Source organism: Pollicipes pollicipes, unplaced genomic scaffold, assembly GCF_011947565.3.
Source record: "Pollicipes pollicipes isolate AB1234 unplaced genomic scaffold, Ppol_2.1 Scaffold_3087;HRSCAF=3621_pilon_pilon_pilon, whole genome shotgun sequence".
NCBI lineage: Eukaryota > Metazoa > Arthropoda > Thecostraca > Pollicipedomorpha > Pollicipedidae > Pollicipes > Pollicipes pollicipes.
In genome coordinates, this window is record NW_023596225.1 from 25403683 (window position 1) to 25427939 (window position 24257).

Sequence of the window (24257 nt, forward strand, 5' to 3'; positions counted from 1 at the left end):
CGGTTATCTCCAGAGTTCAGTCTCGGTCACTACCGTTCTGTTTGATCTAATCTAAACTAAACCGAAGGACATGTCCTGCTTTAACCATGATTCCGAGATGCAAATACTGTCTACGGAGCGCCAGCGACTACGGTAGCCACACTAGCACCCAGGCGTCCTGGCGCGACAGGGAGACGAACCCGGCGCCTCCGTGTGAGAGGTCATGACCACCACACGGTCACCCCCCCCCCCCCCTTGAAGGGACTGCCAATCATGTGTAAACGGAATTTAATAAGTTGCAGCAGTTTGTCGCGGTATTTTGTTTGTGTGTCTGGTCGCGCCACTATGTACTTACATGTGACGCGTGCATCACTATTGGGTGAGCGTTCTCGCGTGCAACAAGGTCATGAACCTCACTTGGCCCTCCCGTGATGCCCCCGGTGTCCATTCCGTGAGCCAGCTGACCCTACTTTGGGCCTTCCCCAACACTTAAAGTGTTCAGGCGACAGTCCTGTGGTCCTTTCGTCGCCCTCCCGTGACCTTCTCGCGTTACCCTTCCGTGACTCTCAGTGATCCTGTCGTGAACCGGTCGTGACGCTGTCGTGAAGCGGCCGTGACCGCCGTGACGGTGCCGTGTGACGCGGCCAGGTGCGCGTGAGCCGGCCGCCGGCCGCATCACGCTCGAGTCTCGGCCGGCGGCGGCCCCCTGGCGGCGGGGCCGGCGCGGGGCTCGGCCGGCGCCGCCCGACGACAGCCCGTCGGCCGCCTCCGGGGAGGAGGTCGGCTCGTCGGCGGACGAAGCCGGCCAGCTGTCCGATGACGACATGGAGCCGGCCGACCGCCTGGCCCGGCTGCAGGTGGGCAGCGGGGCAGCGGCGGGATGGGTCAGGGTAAGGCGGGATGGGCCAGGGTAAGGCGGGATGGGTCTGGGTAAGGCGGGATGGGTCAGGGTGAGGCGGGATGGGTCAGGGTAAGGCGGGATGGGTCTGGGTAAGGCGGGATGGGTCAGGGTAAGGCGGGATGGGTCAGGGTAAGGCGGGATGGGCCAGGGTAAGGCGGGATGGGTCTGGGTAAGGCGGGATGGGTCAGGGTGAGGCGGGATGGGTCAGGGTAAGGCGGGATGGGCCAGGGTAAGGCGGGATGGGTCTGGGTAAGGCGGGATGCGTCAGGGTGAGGCGGGATGGGTCAGGGTAAGGCGGGATGGGCCAGGGTAAGGCGGGATGGGTCTGGTAAGGCGGGATGGGTCAGGGTGAGGCGGGATGGGTCAGGGTAAGGCGGGATGGGCCAGGGTAAGGCGGTATGGGTCTGGGTAAGGCGGGATGGGTCAGGGTGAGGCGGGATGGGCCAGGGTAAGGCGGGATGGGTCTGGGTAAGGCGGGATGGGTCAGGGGTGAGGCGGGATGGGTCAGGGTAAGGCGGGATGGGCCAGGATAAGGCGGGATGGGTCTGGTAAGGCGGATGGGCAGGGTGAGGCGGGATGGGTCAGGGTAAGGCGGGATGGGCCAGGGTAAGGCGGGATGGGTCTGGGTAAGGCGGGATGGGTCAGGGTAAGGCGGGATGGGTCAGGGTAAGGCGGGATGGGCCAGGGTAAGGCGGGATGGGGCTGGGTAAGGCGGGATGGGTCAGGGTGAGGCGGAATGGGTCAGGGTAACGCGGGATGGGCCAGGGTAAGGCGGGATGGGTCTGGGTAAGGCGGGATGGGTCAGGGTGAGGCGGGATGGGCCAGGGTAAGGCGGGATGGGTCTGGGTAAGGCGGGATGGGTCAGGGTGAGGCGGGATGGGTCAGGGTAGGCGGGATGGGCCAGGGTAAGGCGGGATGGGTCTGGGTAAGGCGGGATGGGTCAGGGTGAGGCGGGATGGGTCAGGGTAAGGCGGGATGGGCCAGGATAAGGCGGGATGGGTCTGGGTAAGGCGGGATGGGTCAGGGTGAGGCGGGATGGGTCAGGGTAAGGCGGGATGGGTCAGGGCGGGGCGGGATGAGTCAGGGCGGGGAGGGGCGGGGCGGGGACAGCGACAGGTGGGAGGTCGCTTGGGATACTTTCTCAGTTTTGCCTTGTTCCGGTGTGCTTGCTCTGAGCTGTTTTCCTTTTGGAGGTCGTAGACAAAGATGAAAGAGGTGTGATGCATATGTGATGATGCATATGATCACGTAAATATGATGATTATGTTGATATAATGCAAAACAAAGCTATGTAATGTTGGAGTTTCAGAATAAACATGCTAATCTCAAGTACAACATTACACGTTAACACATACTATGGATGTAAAAACAGCATGAACATTCGGCTAACGTGAATCACAATGATATAATTATAATAGAATGTGAAAGGAAGCAGTAGACATTTGCAATCAGCATGAATAGACATGGCGTTGCCAGCCGACAAACCTGGTCTCTCCAGCTGGCTGGGGATGCCTGTGTTACCTGTTCGGCATGTTCGTGAATTTCTGACGCGTCCTCGCAGCATCCCTCTTGGTTACTCATTGTGGCTCCGGTTCCCGGCGCGTGGTCTCGGCTCGTCGCACACGGCACAGCGGCAGAGCTGGAGATACACGCGGCCTAGTTAGTGCTCCTGGTCTCTCTGGTCGTCCTTGGGACGGCTTGTTGCTAGCTGAACAATAGCAAATCCTTGAAAACATCGGACTATCGACCATCCTGTTTGTCAGCAGGCTTATGAGCAACTCTGACAAGTGTGTTATTCAAACGTCCTTCGAACCATTCTCCCTCGGCCTCGGGTGAGAATGGCTGATTTCATCTGATGCGGATCGAGCTTCCTCCGGGCGCTGTGTTCAGTCCAGATGTATGTGTCACCGTATGGTGTGTGGCCTTGGGTCAGTGTAGTCTCCTCCTGCTTCCTCCCAGCGAGGACTCTGACGAGGAAATTCACCGAGCGATCTCATCCCGCGTGGGCAGGACGCCTTCTCTGTGCGCCGATGCTGGTGTTGCTCCATTGTCATGGATTGGCTGGCTCTACGTCATCGTGGTCTCTAACAAACTTATGGGCAACCATTACGCAATGGGCAGCGTAACCTTTTCCTAAACGCTTGCTCGCCGCGTTCATCACCATCGTCGAAATGCCCTGATTGGCCTCAAGCATGCAAACGCCAGTGACCTTGTGCGCCCGTGAGGGTCACGCCGTTGCAGGCGTCCCGCTACGGGGCCCCCTCCGTCAGGCCAGCCCCGGTCGGCGCCTCCCGGTTGCCAGCCGGCCGCAGCGCTGTGTCGGCCGTCAATGTTGTTTGCCGCCCGGCCGGGGCGGTATTGGAGGTCTCGATGGCGCCGAGTTTTTGCCACGTGGAGGCAAAGTCGAACATCGAACCGCGCAGATGGTCCACTTTCAATGCCGCGGACTCGAGATGCTTCCGTGCTCGGTGGTTAATTGATTGATGCGTGTTGTTGTCGTCGCGTCATTTAGCGGTCCAGCCGCTGTGAGCCACTCCGTGAGGAAGGCCTTGATAAGGGCGCGTGTTCTCATGTTGCGCCGCGCAGAACACACGAGAGCTGTCGCGATGCGCTGCCGAGAGACGCGTTGCGCCGTTAAACGCGCCCTGAGCTGCATAGTGTCTCTTGATGCTCGGTTCCCCAGCCGCAGTCGCAGAGACACTCGCCGTAACGGACAGTGTGCGCACGCGCCGAGGCTGTGCCGCCGAGGATGTGTAGTGAGTCACAGCATTAAGCTGTGTTCGGGTGCAGTGTGACGGCGACTTGATTGAGCCAGGTCAGGTTCACCAAGGGCCTGGGCCAGGCGAGGTTCACAAGGACCTGGCTCCATCCAGCGGATTGCTGTTGCTCCGCGGCGATGTGTGTGCTGGGCGTGCCGCTCCCTCTGACCTGACCCGACCTGACGTCACCTGACCTGACTCGACATCAGCGGGTTCGTCGTTAACCAGTAGTGGTTTGTTTGCGTGCGTGCCGTCTGACCCGACTTGACCTGCTGTGATCCGCCCTGACCTGACCTGAACCGCCCTGACCTGACCTGAACCGTTCTAATCTGACCTGACATGGCCGCAGCGGATCAACGCGACCCTGGAGAGCAACCTGTCATCGGTGCAGGACATGCTGTCGTCGTCCAGGGCCGACCGGGACGAGCTGAGCCTCAAGTACAGCGCCGTCAGCGAGCGGGTAAGGGCAGGCGCCGGCCGCCGGGCGGAGGGCACCCGGGTCAGGTGAGGGGGGGGGGGGGGCGGAGGCTGCTGCCGGGCGAGCGTCCGCGGGGGGAGGGGGTACAGGATGTCTCGGGACGCAGTCCGGGTAGCAGGTGGTGGGAGGAGACGAACATCGGACATGAAGTGCTCTGTATAGAAAAAAAACGACCGTAAATGGACGATTTTATCGTGAACAGAGCCTGAACGGCCACCGTGCCCTAGTGCCGGGAGATAGCCGGGCTTTAGTCCACGGCTCGCTCGGAGGTAATGCGCTTGTGAGGGCAGCTCTGGCGTTGGTCTTCATTTGGCGACTGCGATTAGGATGTGGGGATTAAAGTTTGTGACGGCCACGAACGAAATTCGTCTCAGCGGGCCTAGATAGCGCAAAATATATTGCACAAAAGTCGTGCGGAAAGCGCATTAACACGTCCTTGGTATAGATGTGTTAGGTATGATCCCAGCGTATCTCCCAGTACGACCTGACCCCTGTGACCTGCGGCCTTCGTGCCCGGCGGTTTGCTGGGGGCCATGCGACCTGTGCGGGTCACGCGACGTGCACACGTGACCCAGGCACTGGTTGACCACATAGTGGTCAGGGTGGTGGTTGAACCGGATGGTGTTGTGATTAGTGTCTAGCCGTGATCAGTCAGGGACTGCGACCTGGTTCAGGTACATCCGACTGAGAACACGTAACAGGGGCTATTTCACTCCTACATGGGAGCAAGGATTTAAGGCTGGATTGGTGTCCTCACGTGACATATGGCGACGCCCATACCAACGCGTGCAAAGACGCCGCAAGGTCTGGACCAGCAAATAAACTTTCATCATCGAGCGGAGCGAGCGGGCTGCGCGGTCCTGTGGAATGGCGTCATCTAGCCAGCCCATCATGTTCCAAACGGGTGGCGTCTGGTCGCGAGGCCGTCAGTATCTCCCCGCCGCAGACCGCTTCGTCAGAGGTGTGCGGCTGGGCTCGCATCCCAACAGGTCGGCCACCGTGGGGGTCTTTTGAGCATTTTATGTGTTGCGAAAATGCCCCGTCTTTGCCAGATACCCCGGCATTAACGAGGTCTTTATCGCCCCTCAGAGCTCTTGTAAAGTTTTTTCAGTGTATGATGATTCAGTATAAGCTGTAAATAAGCCGTGCCTTGCTTAATGTTTGTCGACACAATGCTCACCACGAGTCGCAGGGAATCCCTACCCTGTCAAGGTATTCTATTTTTTGAAATAAATATGGATGTATTACGTTATGTGTGAATGTCTGGTAGAAATCGTATTTGTTTTTCAGCTAAAAGCCAACATAAAGTGCTCTAAATCCGATAAGTTTGGATTTGGTGGCGGAGAAGGGAATCCATAGTTCGGACCCACCATGTCGGGAGAATTTTGCTACCACTCAAAGTTCCTTAAAGGCGCCCTGGAGCCGCCTTCCAGGCTTGGCTGCAGTCGCTGTGCGTGAACACGCGTCTCTGGTGCGCAGCAGTTGAGGGCGCCTGCACCCACGCACACGCCAAAGTTCACACGCACGGCAGGCCGCGGCGGCCCAGTCCGGTCAGTGGGTCAGCTGACATCGCGACCGGGCGCCGCACGATGTAGGCTGGGTCACACACGGCCGTAACGCGACGCAGGGCGCGACCTGTCGCCACGGCCCGCGGCGATCCGGCCCGGTTCGGTCCGGTCAGGGGGTCAGCTGGCATCCCCACTGAGCGCACCGCACGTCGTCGGCTGGAACACACGGCTGGAGCACGACACGGGGCGCGATCTGCCACCAGGGCTCACGGCGACCCGGCTCGACCCGGTTCGGCCAGGGGGTCAGCTGGCATCTCCACTGAGCGCACCGCACGATGCAGGCTGGCCCACACAGCCAGAGCACGACATGGAGCGCGGTCTGCCACTCGGGGCCGCGGTGTGCTCAGGCCCGTGTTATCTGGGAACTTCGGTCCGGATAGAGGAGCCACGATCTGGTGCGCGGCGTGTTAATGTAAACGGCGGCGGCTCGGTCAGCGGCTCCCGCGCGCCCGCGTCACGGGCCCTTCGGCCGTGTCACCGGCTGTATCTGGGTGTCCTTGGCTGTCGGGACACTAATGAATCCGTACGCACACCGCGTGTGGTTGGGCGGGCGGTCTGTGTAAAGTGCACGGAGGCGCGGCCAGCCCGCCGGGGGCTTATCTGGGAGTTTGTGGTGCGCCGAACACCGCCTGGCCTATCTCAGGGCCCGTTTCCGAGGATCCGTGATGGATTGCGGTGTTGTTGCGTCTGTCGGCCGTGATTGTCCTTCTGTCACGCGTGGCCTGCGCCTTTGGCTGGTATCGAGACGTGTCTCAATCCGTTGCTCAAACAAATGGACAGCTGTCTAAAATTGGATGCTGGCAATAAAGAATGTTGATGTATAGCTCACCTCCCGGAGAAGCGACAGCCGGTGCCACGTGTATATGTAGGCATAGTGGGTCCTCTCACTTCGTTTACGGCTCGTAACTTAGGCTTAAGGGGTTTCAGGCTGTTTCAGGACTTCTTTGTATACCTTTCAATGTACACCAAAACAGGATACGATTAGTATTAGTAACACTATTAAAGGGAGTGTTTCACATTGGTATAGGGGGGGGGGGGGGGTTGGAACTGAAATATCTATTTTGAAGATCATTCAGTGCGGTTTATAGCCCTGTCATTCTAAAGGCCTAAACCCATGTAGTTTCTGAGCCACACGCCCGCGAAGATGTGCATATTTTTCGGGGAAACTATTTTGAGGTCAGCGAGACTTCCGTGGCGCCATAGTAACGCCATTAACATTCCGCCATTACGATAGCCATTCGGCGGTCAAGGCCAATAACAATATAATTGTCGAGTCGTTCATGTCCAACGTTCGTGATTACGATTTCCAGATATAAGGGCTGTCAATTGGTTCTCAATCAATGTCGTGCAAGGTACGATCACGTAATCCAACAGTGACGTGTTGGAGAGTATATTTACTCGACAAAGAAATTGTGTTGCCCAAAGCAGCCTTCTCCACTTAAAAGGATACCAATAGATATAAGCGAGGTTATTTCACCATGGAAAACAACTGCCAAAACATTGTAATTGATCTCCGCACTTAGTAAGGGTGGGACTTTCCAAAAAGGTGCATCATTTTTAATTTGTGGTGACGGAACCGCGCAGGCGAACAAAAAGGAGAATCCTCAGGAATCAAGCGACGGAGTCCAGTATGACACCAAACGACTTCGATGGTCTAATGGCAAGGGCATCCGGCTACCAATCATAAGAATAGTTGGAAGCTTGGTTCTGTCATAAACCTTCGAGTACACCACGCGTCCTTGGCTAAGCGTCAAGCATGCAGTCAGACGTGAAACTCAGGTTCGTCTCAGGGAAAATCAACTATCATGTGATCGCGGTGCAAAATCTGACGGGCCAAAACGTGACATGTGCAAGTCCAAACCATTGACGGGGAAAATAGCCAGAACAATTGTTCCGTCTGTACTGACGCCCGTCACAAGCACTTTGTGATAGGAACAAAATTGTGATGCCAAACGGCCTTTGAGCACCAGCTATTAGCCGGAATTACTAGCATGCAGCCAACTACATTACCGTACTCTAGTTGCGAACCGGGTGTGTGAGGCTGGCCTCCGTAGGGTCCATACTGAGGGCAAGACATTGCTAAGTATTGCGGCGTAACAGACCGGCTGCCGGCAAAAGAATGGATACACGGATCGGGAAATCCGTTCAGTCCCGGCGTACTTAACGTCAAAATAACATCGCCTGATCGATCCATTTCATGTGTTTGGGGGAAAGGGAAGCAAAACGTGTCCCCGTAAGTTTTATAAATGCTTCCATGGTAAAGAAACTCATGCGTGTGTTTTCCAAGCTCAGGTTTAAGTGCGAACATTGCGTTCTTTGAAAAAGTTATCTGACATCGCAAATGTGTGGATAATTGAGCCTTAAAGTTGTGGGCACAAGGGGAACGTGCTCGTGAAAACGCCCGAGCAGTACGCGGCATCGATCACAGATGCGTAAGTCGTGGTTATGTACGTACGTGTTCTGGCTTCCTTTAAGAAGAGCGTAGTTACTTTAACGCATTTTGACAATCTTTGTCAGAAAAAAAACACACACACATACGGGTGTTTGTGCTTCTAGATAAACAAGAGCCTTGCATGCGCGCTTGGCTGCAATCCTGACATATAGCTTACGTCACAAATGCTGCCATGCTGAATGAGCTGCGATGGGAGGCGTGGGCAGGAGCTCACCATGTGTGATTTTATCATACGATCAAAGTCTACTGGTGTCGACATGATCATTTTAGAAAACAACGACAATGAGATAACGTTTTTGCTGCTGTTGGTCAAAGATTTCGGTTGAGTTTCCCCAGCAGTATGTGACCGGTGCGTGAAGTACAGGCGTGTATAAGGGCTACCTGTCCTTGGTGTCTCCGGCCGCCCCTCGTTCACGGATCCCCACCGTTACGTCACGCACCTATGTGACTTCGCTCTGCCATCGCCAAGGTGAGGGTCTGAGGACTGGACCAACGCTTCTGACCATGGCCATCATGAGCCGTATGTGACGCTACTCTACCGTGGGATCCTAATATGTTACAGCGTTGTATAGGCAGAAAAGCCCAAACCTAGAATGCTTCCTGCCCCGCCACCCTGCTCATTGCAGCAAGTTCGCCTGTCTCACCAGTCGCTCGTGGTGTTCCAGCTGGACGAGCTGATGCAGGCTGCGGGCGACGGCGCCTCGGTGGGCTACACGCCGAGCCTCGCCCGTGACCTGGGCTCACCGCGGGGTCAGCTGGGCCGCGCCCTCGCCAGCGGACAGCCGGTGGGTCAGAGTCGCCCCGTCGTTCCTCTCGTGGCTCTGCCGGGGTCCAGAGGGAGGAGATTCGGCAGTACGGGCCGTGCTCATCAGTCGCGGTCGTCAGTTGTGGCTCAGCCGTGCCGAGTCTCGCCACCATCAGCGCTCTCGCCTACGCATCACGGTCTTGTTTCCATCGGGAGTAAGCCGTGTCGCGGGACGCGGCCTGTCGTCTGAGATCGAACTCGCCAAGAGTTTGGCGGAAACTGATTCTGTGGTTCAGACTTTTGGTGCCGTTGAGATGTGTGCGGAATGTTTTTGGTTATTTACCGAATTTTGCGAACGGTGTTTACAGCGCGAGTACATGATAGGAGAGGCGAAAACGAGCCTCATGTCTCGTGTGCTGTGTTTGTCGGCCGTGAAGACTGGCCGCATCTGTTGGACGCCATATGGCCGTGCACAGGCGGTCCGGCCCGGCCGGACCCGACCCATCGGCAGCTTTCATGCAGCGTTGCTAGGCAATGCAGAGGCGTCCGGCCGGTAACTGTTTAGGGACGCAACCGACTCGGGGGCCAGCAGGACAGACAAGCTGCGCTCACGAAACCGTTCTGTAAAGACCGCGCGGAGAGCATGGGCAAGGCTTTCGCTTGCTCGGCCGGAATGTTCTCCAAGAATGGCTGTCCTCTAAAGAAGGTTTCGATTCCGCCATACTGGAGAGGACGCGCCATTGAACCGGACAGGCCAGCAGTGCCGAACAGCAGGCGACAGGCTTTTGCATCACAGTTCGCGCCTGAAATGTCTGCGGTGTGCATGAGGCTGAGAACACCAAGGCTCTCAAATCAGCTGCGAAAACCGAGGGCCGACGTGCATGACACATTCCCTGCGTGCTGATTTTCCCGTGATTCAGGCCTGAGCGTGACGCACAGGCTTTTGCCGCAGCGGCCTGGCTGCGAGCCTAATCGGTACGTCTCACGCAACGCTGTCAGTGGAGAGGTAAACTCACCGCTGTGTACACACACACACACACTCAGCTTTTCCGCGTACTTCTGACCCAGCGGGAGTGACGCAGCGTTTTCGACGCAGCAGTAGGGGCCGACGATTGACCGGTGTACGGGCTACCGACATTTCCGAAGACGCCGCTATCGAGGTGGCTGGTCACGATGTCCGCGGAATGCTGATAGCCGGTGGACCCTGGCTCCCGACACCTCGTCGGTGCCTGGCTTGCGCGGGCCGGCTGGCGCTCCGGGCAGGCGTGGCAGCCGCCCTCCGGTACAGCCCGGGCTCCCGCTGCAGACGCGACAGCTCCGGCGACCTCTGCACCCAGGGTCAGACGCGCAGCGAGCACACACTGGACGGAGAGGGGCTCGATGGTGCGGTCAGTCGTTCGCAGTTACGGAAGGGAGAGCTGGACAGACCGGGCCAGGGCCGGTAGGGCGGGCTGATGAAGGGGAAAGCGAGCAATGTCGTCATGAAGACTATAGATGACGTGGGGGAAGGTTTTGAACCCAGGTCAACCCATGCTTCTGAGTTGTGACGGGTCGAACTGGATCATACTCTGAGAAGTTAGTGCCTCGGTGCCTTCAGCGCCTTCATCCCCCGTAATTGCAACAGGTCAGGAGAAACTCATACAGCGGCGTTACCAACAGTGCTGCTTTCCGGAAGTGTTATGAAAGTGATTGTACTGACCTCAGGCCAGCCCATCTCTGCATTTTTTCTCGTATGCTGTTCACAAAAATCATATCTGTGAAACTTGTTTGGCTGGAAATGGCAAGAACATGTCAGAGATGCCTTGGAGGTTTAACTGTCCTGCAAGCTGTACCTTAGGTCAGGTCAAATATGGCATTTATTCGTAACATTGTCCTGAACAGGACGCCATTATTCGTGGTGTAACAGCTGACCTTGTTTGACATGAATATCATCGTCACAAATCAAATGAAACAGCGATCTTTTTCAGCTTCTGAAGATCGCAGGTAATCAGGGCTGTACCGTGGTCAGTACGCAATAAGTGTGCTCCTTGGAGTCCGAGTGACCCTGATTGACCTAACATGAGAGATTGCCGTATCCATATTGTCTCGGTGCGGTCGGAAAGCAGATGAACGAAAGCTTCAGTAGAAAACCTACAGCGCATCGCTGACATTTTTTCATCCTTACAAGCTATCTGATCTTTGAATCTAGCAACGGGCCGGACTAATGTAACCTAACCCGATTTGTATGTTGAACTGTTCTGAAATGAACTCGTTGCATTATTTGTCCGGGCTGCGGCAGCATCTCAACAAGTGTTATGACCCGCGCGTTCCTGATGATAAATGCTAGGAATCTCATGTATTATAACGTCTTTCGACTCAACTATTGGCATACAGTTAACAACAAAGCTTGATTGACAGTCTACGTTTGGATAACTTTTGAAATCGTACTGTGGTGCGATCGATCCAGTGGCATTATGTCCAATTCAGGAGCGCCCTGACCTGGCATGGAAGATTCCATTTGAAGGATTTAAGGACACGGATTTAGGGCCCACTCGTGCCCTAAAACCTCAAATCACCTCCATCGTCGGCTGGTCAGGCGCAGGTTAAGCGTGCGGTGTTGGGAAATGGGCCGACGTGACGTCATTGGCTCTTGTGACGACTAGGGCGCCAGACGAGTAAACCACGCATCAACTGACGTTTTTTCGGCTAAGTTGATCTTAGCTGCCGTACTAATCCTTCACACCGAAGTCAGATCATTAGGCGTCTATAATCTTCATCAGTCTTGGGGGTTTTACGACGCCTCAGCAACCGAGACAACATGGCGTTGCCTGCCCCCCACCGGGGCAGGAAGAGCGGGCACCGCGGGAATCGAACCCGGTCCCTCCGGTTTCCCAGACGCGCAGACGCGGCGCGCTTAACCACTGCGCCACCGACACCCTCGTCCGCGGCAGACCTCCGAACCCGTCAACAGCAGGCAGTAGCATGCCATGTGAACTGTGTGGCTCTCATCTATAGAGAGATGGTGTCCATATTTGTCAAGCTGCGTTTCCCCTGCAACGTTGTTCCAAAACGCAAGTGTCGTTCTGCAATATTGAACTGCATAGTTGGGTGTGGCTAGCAATACACATACAGCTCCCCGGAGTATCGATGACCTTGAAGCTGTCGTTGCTCTTAAATATGACGTTTTAGGCCAGCTACCTTGAACTTCATGGGTATAAAAACATTCCGTTTGAAGGAAAACATTTACTTCTGTGAAGGCCATTGCCGATTGCACGTGTCGCGGCGCTCACGCAGCAACGCGCAGCTGATGGAGCCGGCCGGAACGAAACCAGACAGGTTTGTCCCATGTCATGAAGACATGTTTAGCTTGGACATGTTTAGTGAACGTTTGTCTGATAAACACACATGGGTGATACTTTACAACACCACGATCAAGGTCATTGGTATCGGTTTGAAAGGCGTCTGGCCTTATGATTTCATTTTTGGGCGTTATTCGGCTGCATGGTAACTGACAAAAAATCGGGCCACATGATAGCTGACAACCCCGCAATTGTCACCTCCTCGTTCGTCCCTCGCAGTGCATGATGTCTTATCAGCTGTTGTCACGTTACACTGGAATGCGTATCAATATTGTATCTACGGCAGTGTTGAGCCGTGTTTGACTTCAGAGCACAGCTCAGTTCGGGTTTGGGGGCGTGCAAATTGTTGCCGCGTGTGTCTTCTGCCAGCCGTTGACCTGCTGAAATTGGCTGCAAAAAATATTTCAGTCGGGTGCTTTTAATTCTGACACCCTCTTGAATCCCAACTTTAAGATTCGCCTTCGTTTCATATGTTGGGTCGGGCGTGTTCTCAGCCGGAATCGCTCTGCACCACACGTTAGCTGATCTTCATGACACGCCATCTGGCATCTCATTAGTTTCAGAATCGAATGCCGATCCGTACGGTGACGCGTCTGCGCGGGCGTGCAGACACACGGGCGGTTCAGGCAGACACACCAGGCTGCACGGTCGCGGCCGCCCTGTGACAATGTGGCGTGTGCGGCGCGTCTCCGACCGTTCGGTCCAGCCGTGTGACGCCGCGTGTCGCCCGCGGCAGGCCGGGGCCGGTGGTGGCGGTGTGCTGGAGCTGGAGAACACCTCCCTGCGCCGCCGAGTGGAGGCGTACCAGCAGGCCCAACGGCAGCAGGCGCAGGTCATCACCACCCTGCATGACAAGGTTAGCGACGCGGGGCATCAGCAGACTGCAGGTCAAGGTCGGTAACGCGGGGGGCAGGCCAGGGATGGCCGTCGCCCCCCCCCCCCCGTCGCTCACCAGGGCCCCTGTTGCCGAGCGGTGAGCAGGGAGGAGCGAGCTGTCCACCCCGCTGGAGGCCACGCTGGTGGGCCCGGTCAGGGCGACGGCTAGCGTGAGCTGGGTAGCTGTTGACCGGTGACGGCGGCGCCGGGCCGGGGCGGCGCCGAGGCAGCCGCGGACAGGCCGGATCAGTCACGCCGTCCCGCTCTCGTTCGCGATCGGTCTTCCAAACGCAAACAGTGAGGCCGGATGGGGCTGTGGAGCAGTTGTTGCGGTCCGGACCGGCCGCCTGGCTTGCTCCCCGCTCGTGAGCCTCCGCCGGCGGCGTCCGACCCTGGCACGTGGCGTTACGCGGCGCGGCGCGGCGCGGTGGACTGGCGCGAGCTGGTGCTGCGGTGAGCACCGCTGTGACGACCGGCGGCGCTGGTGGCGCCGGGGTCGGCCGGCGCCGGGAGACGGGACACACGGGGCCGAGCGCCGCAGGGGGACGGGCTGTCTCTCGGCTAACACGCGCCGGGGACGGGACACACGGGCCCGAGCGCTGCAGGGGGACGTGCTGTCTCTCGGGCTAACGCGCGCCGGGGGTCGGCCGGCGCCGGGAGACGGAACACCCGGGCCCGAGTTCCGCAGGGGGGCGTGCTTTCTCTCGGGCTAACACGCGCCGGGGACGGGACACACGGGCCCGAGCGTCGCAGCGAGACGCGCTCTGTCTGTCGGGCTAACATACGCTAAGCTGACTAGAACTGGACTCAGCTGATAGGTATTCTTGCAGAAAATTGTCCTGCTTGATGTGCTTTTCAGCATCCCACTACGCCTCTGGTTTGTGAGTTGAACCTCGATGCTTGATGGTGACTGTAAGTGTTGTCGATTGTAACCCGCCTTGTTTATCGTCAATGGTAAGTAACGCGAGCTTATCGTGCACATGAGCCGCATGACTCATCGCAAATATCGCGCGGATGCAATCTTCACGTATAGGCTCTTCTGCTCGGCCGTCGCGTTTCCTGGGACGAAAGCACTGCTCCGTTGCACTTGACGGTGTTGCCGGCGGTTTGCAACAGCGCTGACGGTGTGGGCTGCGCAATGTACGCGGTTTTGTTGACGGCCGTTTAAGTCCTTGATCTGTTCGGCGTATCGGACGTGTTGACTCAGTTACCTTCTATTGATACTGGGTGTATCAGGAGGCGAAGGTCCACCCAGCTTCTCAGGTAGGCGATATGTTTACCGTTACAGAGATTTCTTCGCACGTAGGTATTTTTATTTCAGCTAGTTCTCCGCACGTGGCACTTCGCACAGTTATTGTGACGCGCAGTTATATGTCGCACCCTTACCGGCACAATCCATGCTGGATGGTTCACAAGATAAATGGCGCTTTGCGTTTTGCCACCAGTCCAGACCCAGCCAGCGTTACACGAATGGAAACGGTAAGTGGTGCTGCGTGCAGATGAGTTTCCCCGGCCTCCCGCCGCGTCTGTGTTAACGGCATCACACTCGTCGGGTGGAGCAGGTGCGTGGTTTTGCATTAGCCTGAGCTGGTACAGATACAGTTCGGCACGTGTGTACCCGCTTGCGTTGGTGCAACGACGTAGTTCATCGTCTACGCACGCACGTGTCTGCGTATTTGTGCGTACTGCGCGCGTGCATCGGTGCAGACGGGTACAGCTGCCCAAGCCTGCGCTCGCGCCGCGCGTGGGCACACGCGCCAGGTGTTGCCACCATGTAGCGGTTGTGGCGCCGGCCGTCGGCCGTCGGCGGATCTGACGCTGAGCTGTGGCCCAGCGGCGGGGATTGGAGAGGCGTGGTGCGCCGAACCGCGCCAGCGCCGGTGTCAGTGTCAACCGGGGTCAGTGTCACTCGGGGTCAGTATCAGCTGGGACAGTGTCAGCCAGGGTCAGTGTCAGCCGGTGTTACTGTCGACTTGGGTCAGCGGCAGCCGGGGACACTGTCAGGTGGGGTCAGTGTCAGGCGGGATCATTGTCAGCCGGGGTCAGTGTCAGCTGAAGTCAGTGTCAGCCGAAGTCAAGTGGCACGGGTGGCAGAGCTGATGGGAAGGGCATGACACTCGTCGCGGATTACGATACCGCGCTCGTTTAGGGCCTGCGGCGTCCAAAGGTCAGACTGAATAGTTGTCGGAACCAGTGCGCTGTGGGAGTGCCGCGCTCCCGCGATCTTCGTTCTCTTCTTACAGTGACATTCAAAGGTGTGGACATAGGTTAACAGGACTTTTCGGGTCTTGATGCGGGATATGCTGAGATCGGTATCTGCACGATGGATTTGTTTGGTAAGCTCATGGGACTATATGGTGATATTGTTGGTCCGCTGAACCTGACGGGGGCACGGTGGCGCATTCAGGCACATATGGTGATCGAACCATTTAGCTTTTATGAACGTATCCTTTTGCTAAGGATTTCTTACAGTTAAGCGCACTCATGGAAACCAAAACCAAATGAATTACGTGGTACGTTTCTTCTGGCACTTTGTGCACTAAACAAAGAAACAGATGAATGTGCTTTTAGGTAACTAAAATGTAATTAGATAATTCTAATCATGTATTTGTATTGCCTTTCTTAATATTGTTCCTTCCCTACAGCTGAAATGAGCGACAAGAAATCAATCCTTAAATTTCACGTCACCCATAGAAGCAAATTTCTCAAGGTTGGGAAAGGTCGCTCGTTTAGAGTGTAGCTCAAAGTAATCTGCATAGCCAGTGACGCAATATTTGACCGAACAGAATGCCTCTGTGCATACACTACAGAACCGGGCTTAGCAACGTTAACACGGGACATTTCCCAGGCGTGTGCACGCGTATCCCAGCGTGCGTAGCCACACCATAGACGTTTGCTGTGTAGCGACCCTAAGGACGGTTGCTGTGTGGCGACACCATAGGCGGTTGCTGTATCCTGAGCTGGCTGGCCGCTGTTCACTGCTGGGCTGGCGTGGTGACACAGCTCACCGTGATGACCCGGTGAGCGGTCATGCGTGGGGGATCGCCCTGTCGTTATTCTGGTGAGGATTTGAGAGGCCAGACGACGGCAAGCAGGTGCCGGGCTGTTCGTCGTCGGGGATCGTTACGACAGTGCCGGGCGGCGTGGCTTCGCGGACAGTGGACAGTGCCGAACAGTGCGTCGCTGGGGATCGGTACGACAGCGCCGAGCCGCGCGGCTTCGCGGCAGTGGACAGTGCCAAACAGTGCGCCGTCGGGGATCGGTACGACAGAGCCAGACGGCGCGGCTTCGCGGACAGTGGACAGTGCCGAACAGTGCGTCGCTGGGGATCGGTGCGACAGTGCCGGGCCGCGCGGCTTCGGGGACAGTGGACAGTGCCGAACAGTGCGCCGCTACGGACGATGTCGAATAGTGAACACCCTTCCAGCGTGGTGAGGACCGAGCTGATCAGACAGGCTGTTGCCAGCGGGCAGCACGTGACAGTGCTGATGCGGGCAGCTTGAGACGCTGTTGTAAGGTGGTTGGAAGAGCTGTTTACGCGGCGAAACGGCTTTTTATGCGGGTGTAATATTTGTTTGGGTGCTCCAGCTGTAAAAAAATGGTATGGTTCTTGACGATACGGTTAGATGATGCTGGACTGTGATATGCTCGAAAAGATGGGTTCCGGCGGGAATCGGACAGTTATCTCCTCCAAAGATTGCACACGCATTCCACAGAGCTGGAGTATGGAAGGGCATATGTTACAAGAATCTATCTAACATGACCTTGATGATACCGAAAACTTTCATGATCAGTTGGCTATATACCCCATCCCAACGCAAAGCAACTGTTTGACATTTAGCAACAACACACCATGCCTCATCGGCACTGCCATTCTCAGCCCCTTTCTCTGCTATGCCCGTCAAACTTTCCGGACTCATCCTGTCTAGATATTTTGAATTTCACCAGTGTTTCAACGACGTTGTTGGTAAGCGTGACTACGCACTTCGCCGACGATGCCTTCTAGCATCCAAGCTACATCGTTAGCGGACAAAAGGTACATGACATACATGGGACCATGCTTTGTCTGAGGAGTGAATGTCGCAGCATTATGGCATTGTTTAGGACGGCACCTAACATCGCAGTGCGAACAATGACTGGGGATGCCGCGGAGCAGCCCAGCCAATATCGTTACTGCAGTACCGTGCATTGAGTCAAACAGCTGACACATGAGCTTGGTGCTGGCTTAAAGGCAGTGTTCCGCATCTTTGTGGGTTTTGGAAATGAAAGAACCATCTTGAAGATCATTTGGTGATATTCACAGTCCTGCCCATCTTAAGACCTAAACCTTTCTAGTTTTTGAGCTTCATGCCCGCGAAGATGTGCAGACTATTCCGAGGAGACTATTTTAAGGTCACCCAGGCGTCCTTGACGCCATAACGATGTCATTCAAATTTTGCCATTTCAGTGGCCATGCTGTGATCAAGGCCAAGAAAAATATGATTGCCGAATCGTTCATATCTGGCGTTCGTGAGTACGATTTCCACATAAAATGACCGTCAATTTGTTACCAATCAATGTTGCGCAAGGTACGATGACATAATCAAAAAATGGCACATTGAGGGGCTAGTTAGTAATTTCCAATTCCACATAACTTGTGTTGTCTAGAGCAGCCTTTTCCACTTAAAATGGTACCAATAGTTGGAGCTTATTTCATCATAGCTGACACTTAATTATTTTCATATGTGGAGCATTCCCTTTAAGGCAAGACGGGGAATTCACAAGCTGGCAGTCCTGTGTTAGTTGTCCAGCACATACACTCCAATCCCGACCACACAGATGCACTCCCTCCCCAGCATGGCAGACTGATGCAGGAATGCCGAACCCAGTCGCACGCAGCGCCCCGACGGCAAAGGAGCCTGCTTCCAGCGGTCATTCATGCCGGATGCCAACCACTAACGGGACCGACCGACTCCTGCAGACTACCGGACCCATTACTTCCCCGAGCAATTTAGGGCCAGCGTGTGGACCAGTCTGAAGTGCGGCATTGCTCACATTTTTTGGTTCGGGTAGGAAGCAGTGACACATACACACACGTTATCGACTGGGAATGGCCTACACAATCGCCAGTCATCAGGAACAAGAAGCTCCCACCCCGTACGATATCCGGGGTCAGGGAACGGAAAAGCTGCTCCCTTCATATTGCGCTCATCTTTTCAGAAACCCGGAGAAAAACTTCCGAGGCTTGTTTCTGCGAACTGAATGCCGACATTTCACCCTTTTCAGCCAGTCACCAAACTGAAACGCACCTTGACATAAAGCGTCCTGGTGCTTATACCAGCCGGAGCGTGACACGGAAACCTCAAAACTAGATTGATTAAACTTGAGCCCCTTAAACGGAGGCGTGATGGTGGGTGGCGGCACCGGGCCAACTGCTGCTCCGCCTCAGAAACAGGGACGTCACCGCCGCGCATGCGGTCCAGTCAGGCACGTACTATCACGCATAGAGTTTGTAATGACAGCCGGTGTTCGTCGATGTCGCTTAGAGCAAACATATCGCGTTCATATCTCCCAGCAAGAAGTAAGAATCATGAAAACTACGTAGCTGGCGCTCAATCTCGTAAACCTGTTTGCAAAAAGTTAAGTCAGGGTCTGAGGTGTTAGGTATACTAACCTTCTATTTAAACAGAAGCTAGGCATGCATTTTTAGCCTACACGTTTGTTGATGTTGTTTATTTGTATAGGAGTGGTTGCCAGCTACAAGTGGATGTTTTTGCGCCAGTTCACGCCTCCCAACAGATAGCACGGACGCTGTCGTATGCAAAAAGATTGACGTAACACGAGAAACAAAATGTCATATAACGTTTAGGCCTTCTTCTCACGCCGTTTTACGACGGCACGGCGCAACACTAGAAACAAGTTATAATGCTACGTTTATGTCCTCTCCTCACGCCGTCTTACGCTGGCATTCCGAGACAGATCAGCTAGGGGAGAGTCTACTGGACACCAATGAATGGACTCGAGCGATCGGGCGGCCTTCCGACGCAGCAGAGCCGGGCGGGCGTGCAACGGGCGTGATGCGGCGCCGACCTTTGGCAGAGCCGAGCGTCGGTCACGCGCCCGTGTGGCCGCCGGCCGGCCGGGCACGCCGCCGGCTCGTGAGCCGACTTCGCGGGAGCGGCGGCTGGGTCGTTCCGCGCCGTCGCCACCGCCGCCGGTGCGGCAAGACCGGCGGACGGCGCGGGAGAGCCGGAGGACACGACACACGGCGCGGGAGACGGGAGGAGCACGGACTGACGCTGTTGGTGGGGAGGGGGATGCTCGATGTCCGAGGGAGCAGTAGGCGGGCGGCACCTCGAAGATGAACCGAGCGGGGGCTGGCTTGGCTTGGCTTGGCCTGGAGTCATTCCACGTGTAGACAAGACGTGAATGCGAGGGAGCGATTGCGAAAGTGGAACGGAAATTTAGCTTCTTTTTTAGTTTAAAGGTAGGGGAGTTGCGTCTATGTTTAGCGATATGATGCGTTGGTCCGAATTTCGTGCATGCTTCGAGACACTCCTTGAAGCGCTGTGTAGGAATAGATGACCAGATCGTTGAAGCGGATTTTTCGTAACGACCCCAACTTGACCCCAACTTGACACCATGCCATCGTCTTCAGATACAAACAGGCAGCATTCCTGTGGTGGCCGCACGCCCCTCCGTCTTTATCACCTTCACTGATCCTGCCAGCAGGTGCAGTTCGCAGTACAATTCAGCCGTTTTCCAAAAGACTCTGGACGATGTGTTCACGCCTGAGAAGGCCTGGCCGACCCGCTGACCTGTGTGTGGGGGTAACTTTGTGTGCGACTCGGCGGCAGGTGGAGCAGTACCGGCTGCGCTGCTCCCGGCTGGAGGCGGACGCCTCGCCGCGCGGCCGGCCGCCGCCGCCGCCCGACTCCGCCGACCGGCCTGACCCGGCCGACCTGCAGACAGCCCTGCTCCGGCTGGAGGAGGCCGACAGCAGGTCAGATGGTCGGCCCGGATGCCCCTTCCCCCCGCTCCCCTGATTCCCACCTCCGGGTGGAGGAGGCTGACAGCAGGTCAGACGGCCGGCGTGGACACCCCCTCTCCTCTGCTCTGTCACTCCTCTCTTCTTAATCGCTCCTCCGCACGAAGCAAAGTTAACAGGTGGCCTTCTGGGCAGATGCATTGTGCCTGACCACATCTTTTGACTATTGTGGCTTGGAACGCTGTGTCCGCCGACTCTTTTGTGTTATGGAATTTCTTTGTCTGTGGTAAGGTGTGGGTACTGTCCGAATCGCTGTTGGGTTAGGTGTCATTTCCATTCATGATCCTGATCGCTCTTTTTCTTGGTCCTTATTTTAGCGAGGGGGATGAATTCAGAACGCAGTATGGTTAATATTGAACCCTCAACATTTATCTCCAGTGCCCCCAGGTGTGTGACCCTGTCAGACATGTTTCCCCAGGTGTGTGACCCTGTCAGACGTGTGTCCCCAGGTGTGTGACCCTGTCAGAATGTGTCCCCAGATATGTGACCCTGTCAGACGTCTGTCCCCAAGTATGTGACCCTGTCAGAAGTGTGTCCCCAGGTGTGTGACCCTGTCAGAGTGTGTCCCCCGGTGTGTGACCCTGTCAGAGTATGTCCCCAGGTGTGTGACCCTGTCAGAATGTGTCCCCAGATGTGTGACCCTGTCAGACGTCTGTCCCCAAATATATGACCCTGTCAGAGTGTGTCCCCACTTGTGTGACCCTCAGAGTGTGTCCCCAGGTGCGTGACCCTGTCAGAGTGTGTCCCCAGGCCTGTGACCCTGTCAGAGTGTCCCCAGGTGTGTGACCCTGTCAGAGTGTGTCCCCAGGTGTGTGACCCTGTCAGAGTGTGTCCCCACGTGTGTGACCCTAGGAGCGTGTCTCCAGGTGTGTGACCCTGTCAGAGTGTGTTCCCAGGTGTGTGACCCTGTCAGAGTGTGTCCCCAGGTGTATGACCCTGTCAGAGTGTGTCCACAGGTGTGTGACCCTGTCAGAGTATGTCCCCAGGTGTGTGACCCTGTCAGAGTATGTCCCCAGGTGTGTGACCCTGTCAGAGTGTGTCCCCAGTTGTACGACCCTGTCGGAGTGTGTCTCCAGGTGTGTGACCCTGTCAGAGTGTGTCCCCAGGTGTGTGACCCTGTCGGAGTGCTTCCCCACGTATGTGACCCTGTCAGAGTATATCCCCAGGGGCGTGACCCTGTCAGAGTGTGTCCCCAGGTGTGTGACCCTCAGAGTGTGTCCCCAGGTGTGTGACCCTGTCAGAGTGTGTCCCCAGGCCTGTGACCCTGTCAGAGTGTCCCCAGGTGTGTGACCCTGTCAGAGTGTGTCCCCAGGTGTGTGACCCTGTCAGAGTGTGTCCCCAGGTGTGTAACCCTGTCAGAGTGTGTCCTCAGGTGTGTGACCCTGTCAGAGTGTGTCCTCAGGTGTATGACCCTGTCAGAGTGTGTCCTCAGGTGTGTGACCCTGTCAGAGTATATCCCCAGGTGTGTGACCCTGTCAGAGTATATCCCCAGGTGTGTGACCCTGTCAGAGTGTGTCCTCAGGTGTGTGACCCTGTCAGAGTATATCCCCAGGTGTGTGACCCTGTCAGAGTATATCCCCAGGTGTGTGACCACGTCAGGAGTGTGTCCTCAGGTGTGTGGACCCTGTCAGAGTATATCCCCAGGTGTGTGACCCTGTCAGAGTATATCCCCAGGTGTATGACCCCGTCAGAGTGTGTCCTCAGGTGTGTGACCCTGTCAGAGTGTGTCCTCAGGTGTATGACCCTGTCAGAGTGTGTCCTCAGGTGTGTGACCCTGTCAGAGTATATCCCCAGGTGTGTGACCCTGTCAGAGTATATCCCCAGGTGTGTGACCCTGTCAGAGTATATCCCCAGGTGTGTGACCCTGTCAGAGTATATCCCCAGGTGTGTGACCCTGTCAGAGGTGAACGACATGCTGCGGGAGCAGCTGGACGCGGCGCAGGAGGCGAACGACGCGCTGACCGGTCAGGTCGAGAAGCTCTCGGACGACTGGCAGCGGCTCTCCGCCGACCTGCAGGCCAAGGAGGCCGCCTGGAGGGAGGAGGAGCAGGTGATGACCGGGTGTGACGCCGGGAAGAGCGAGAGAGCGTGCTGAAACTGTAGGAGCCAGAGCCGGTGGGCTGTGTGTCTGGGGACGTCTGGTGTTAGCGGGGTGGTCCGTTTTGTCGGATTTGTTTGTACGTACTCGGGAGTAGGGCGTGAAGTGCAACAAAAAGGGGGCTGAATGGTCGGCGCCCGGTTTTGCTGCTCCTTCTCTCTAAGCAAATACTCTTTTGCGTTGTCATATATCGATGAGGACGAGATCTGAAGATAAACAAAGCTTCAAGCGCCTGGTCTGTGTTTTTCATAAGCCTGCTTTTCCGTGAGTTTACCTTTAGGCGCACATTAAGCAGTGAGTAGGATCTTCTGTAGTTGAAGCTATTTCGCTCGGGTTCTACAGAACGTACCATTCACTGTATGAGCGAGTCTGCGTTTCGACACACCGTGAGACAATTGGTCTCGTGTTATTTCGAATCACATGACTTGAAATGCGAAATCAAAGGCCCACCCGCCCAGTCGCAGAGCTCAGGTGCCGCAGTTTGGTCGCATCAAACAATTATCGGGTCATTATTGTGCTACCTTCTGAATTGTCAGCACGACCCAGAAACGAGCACGATGTTGGACTGGGGCATGGCCAGTGCATCCACTTGGTGGAATTCAGGCAAGTGATGGCGTTTTTTACATATGCCGCTTGTGTTCTGTGTTTACCTTTTTGTCTGGACGAACCTAATCTGAATTGCTTCCGTTTCTGCCCCAGCTTCACGAGCACACTGTGGTTTAAGACGAGAGCACAAACCCAGCATGGCAGGATGGACAGGTGATGGACGATATTGCTCCCGTTTTTAAGATATGATGGAAAATTTCTGGTCGGGAGAGAAATTTCCGTTTCCGGCCGTTGATCGCAGGAGGTGAACGTCCGAACTGAAACGCGGCCATCGTCACCCAGTGTTCTGGCGACTTGCGGTCTTCAAATGTCCATTTTTATAAACGGTTTGACTCGTCACCCTAAGTTCTATTTTGTGAAAAACTGGCAACGCATCGTATTTCTACCTGCTGCAATGTATGGGCATGGGAGTTATCCTCATGTGTAAGGGACAACTTAAAAGCCAATTGATGATGTTGGTGCCATCAGCCACCTGGCCAGGCCATAGTTCACGTTGTGCTGGAACGCCAAAGCATACGCGAAAACGCCTAGGTGACTACCGGGAGTGCTGAAAAGGCGAAGGGGATGTAAACAGTCATTCTAACCCGAAGCAATTCAGTTTTCTTTGGAACGTTGAGGTGTTCGTACCCAACGCATACTACCAGTTTTGTGAAAATCTGTTCGTTAGAAATCGCGTGTTGTGATTAATCGCACATATTACGGTTGACCTTTGCAGGTCAAACCCTTCGAAATGTTGTGCAGGTCTCCTGTTCAGCGGATTACTTCTGGCTTTGTTGCTGCGATATGTGCGAATGCCTGCTGATGCCATGCGTGAGGCTTGCAAATAAATACAGCCCAGAACATAGTGATATGCTGCTCCCGGGCTGTGATAGTGATTAATTGTTTTACTCGTCCGTCTGTGCGTGGCGTGTGTCGAAAAATACCGATGTTTTATTTTATTTTTCCGTGGAGGGTGTTGAAGGTTAAAAGTTTGTCATCGACGTGCTGTTTCTGGAGTAACAGCGCAGGTCAGGTCAAATGGCATTGATGCGCTGTTGCGAAGTCTTCGGAGCTTGTGTAATGTGTGTGACACAACCTGGCTCAACTGGGAGTGGGCCCCACTTACCTCGCACGGATAATGCAAAATCAGAGGTCATTGTTTCATGTATTCTTACTTTGCTCATAGACAGCTGTGCACGCAGTAGCGCCCTGCAGGCTCAGTTCGGTTCACGACATGTTCGCCGTAACCTCAAGTGGTGTTTTGAATTGTCACAACACAGGCAGCAACAACGCTCATTGTTCAGCGGCTGTATGCATTGAAAATCGCCAAAAAGAAGCACTATGGTACACAAGATGTATCTTTCTGTGGGCGCAAAATGGCCTTAGTAGTCAGCACGCCCTGAAACTCCAATTATCATCACAGCCCAGAATTCTTACTTAAAGTCGCCAGA

General features: G+C 55.6%; 1 protein-coding gene across 1 annotated transcript; it reads left to right on the plus strand.

The window, feature by feature from the left end:
* Nucleotides 1-802: 802 nt before the first annotated feature.
* LOC119089936 (rootletin) lies at nucleotides 803-22218 on the plus strand. The gene is made up of 6 exons (XM_037212738.1): nucleotides 803-836; nucleotides 3989-4099; nucleotides 8803-8922; nucleotides 12957-13076; nucleotides 19933-20078; nucleotides 22008-22218. The coding sequence occupies exons 1-6, from the start codon at nucleotides 804-806 to the stop codon at nucleotides 22216-22218; spliced, it is 741 nt and encodes a 246-aa protein (XP_037068633.1). The 5' UTR covers nucleotide 803.
* The last annotated feature ends 2039 nt before the right edge of the window (nucleotides 22219-24257 follow it).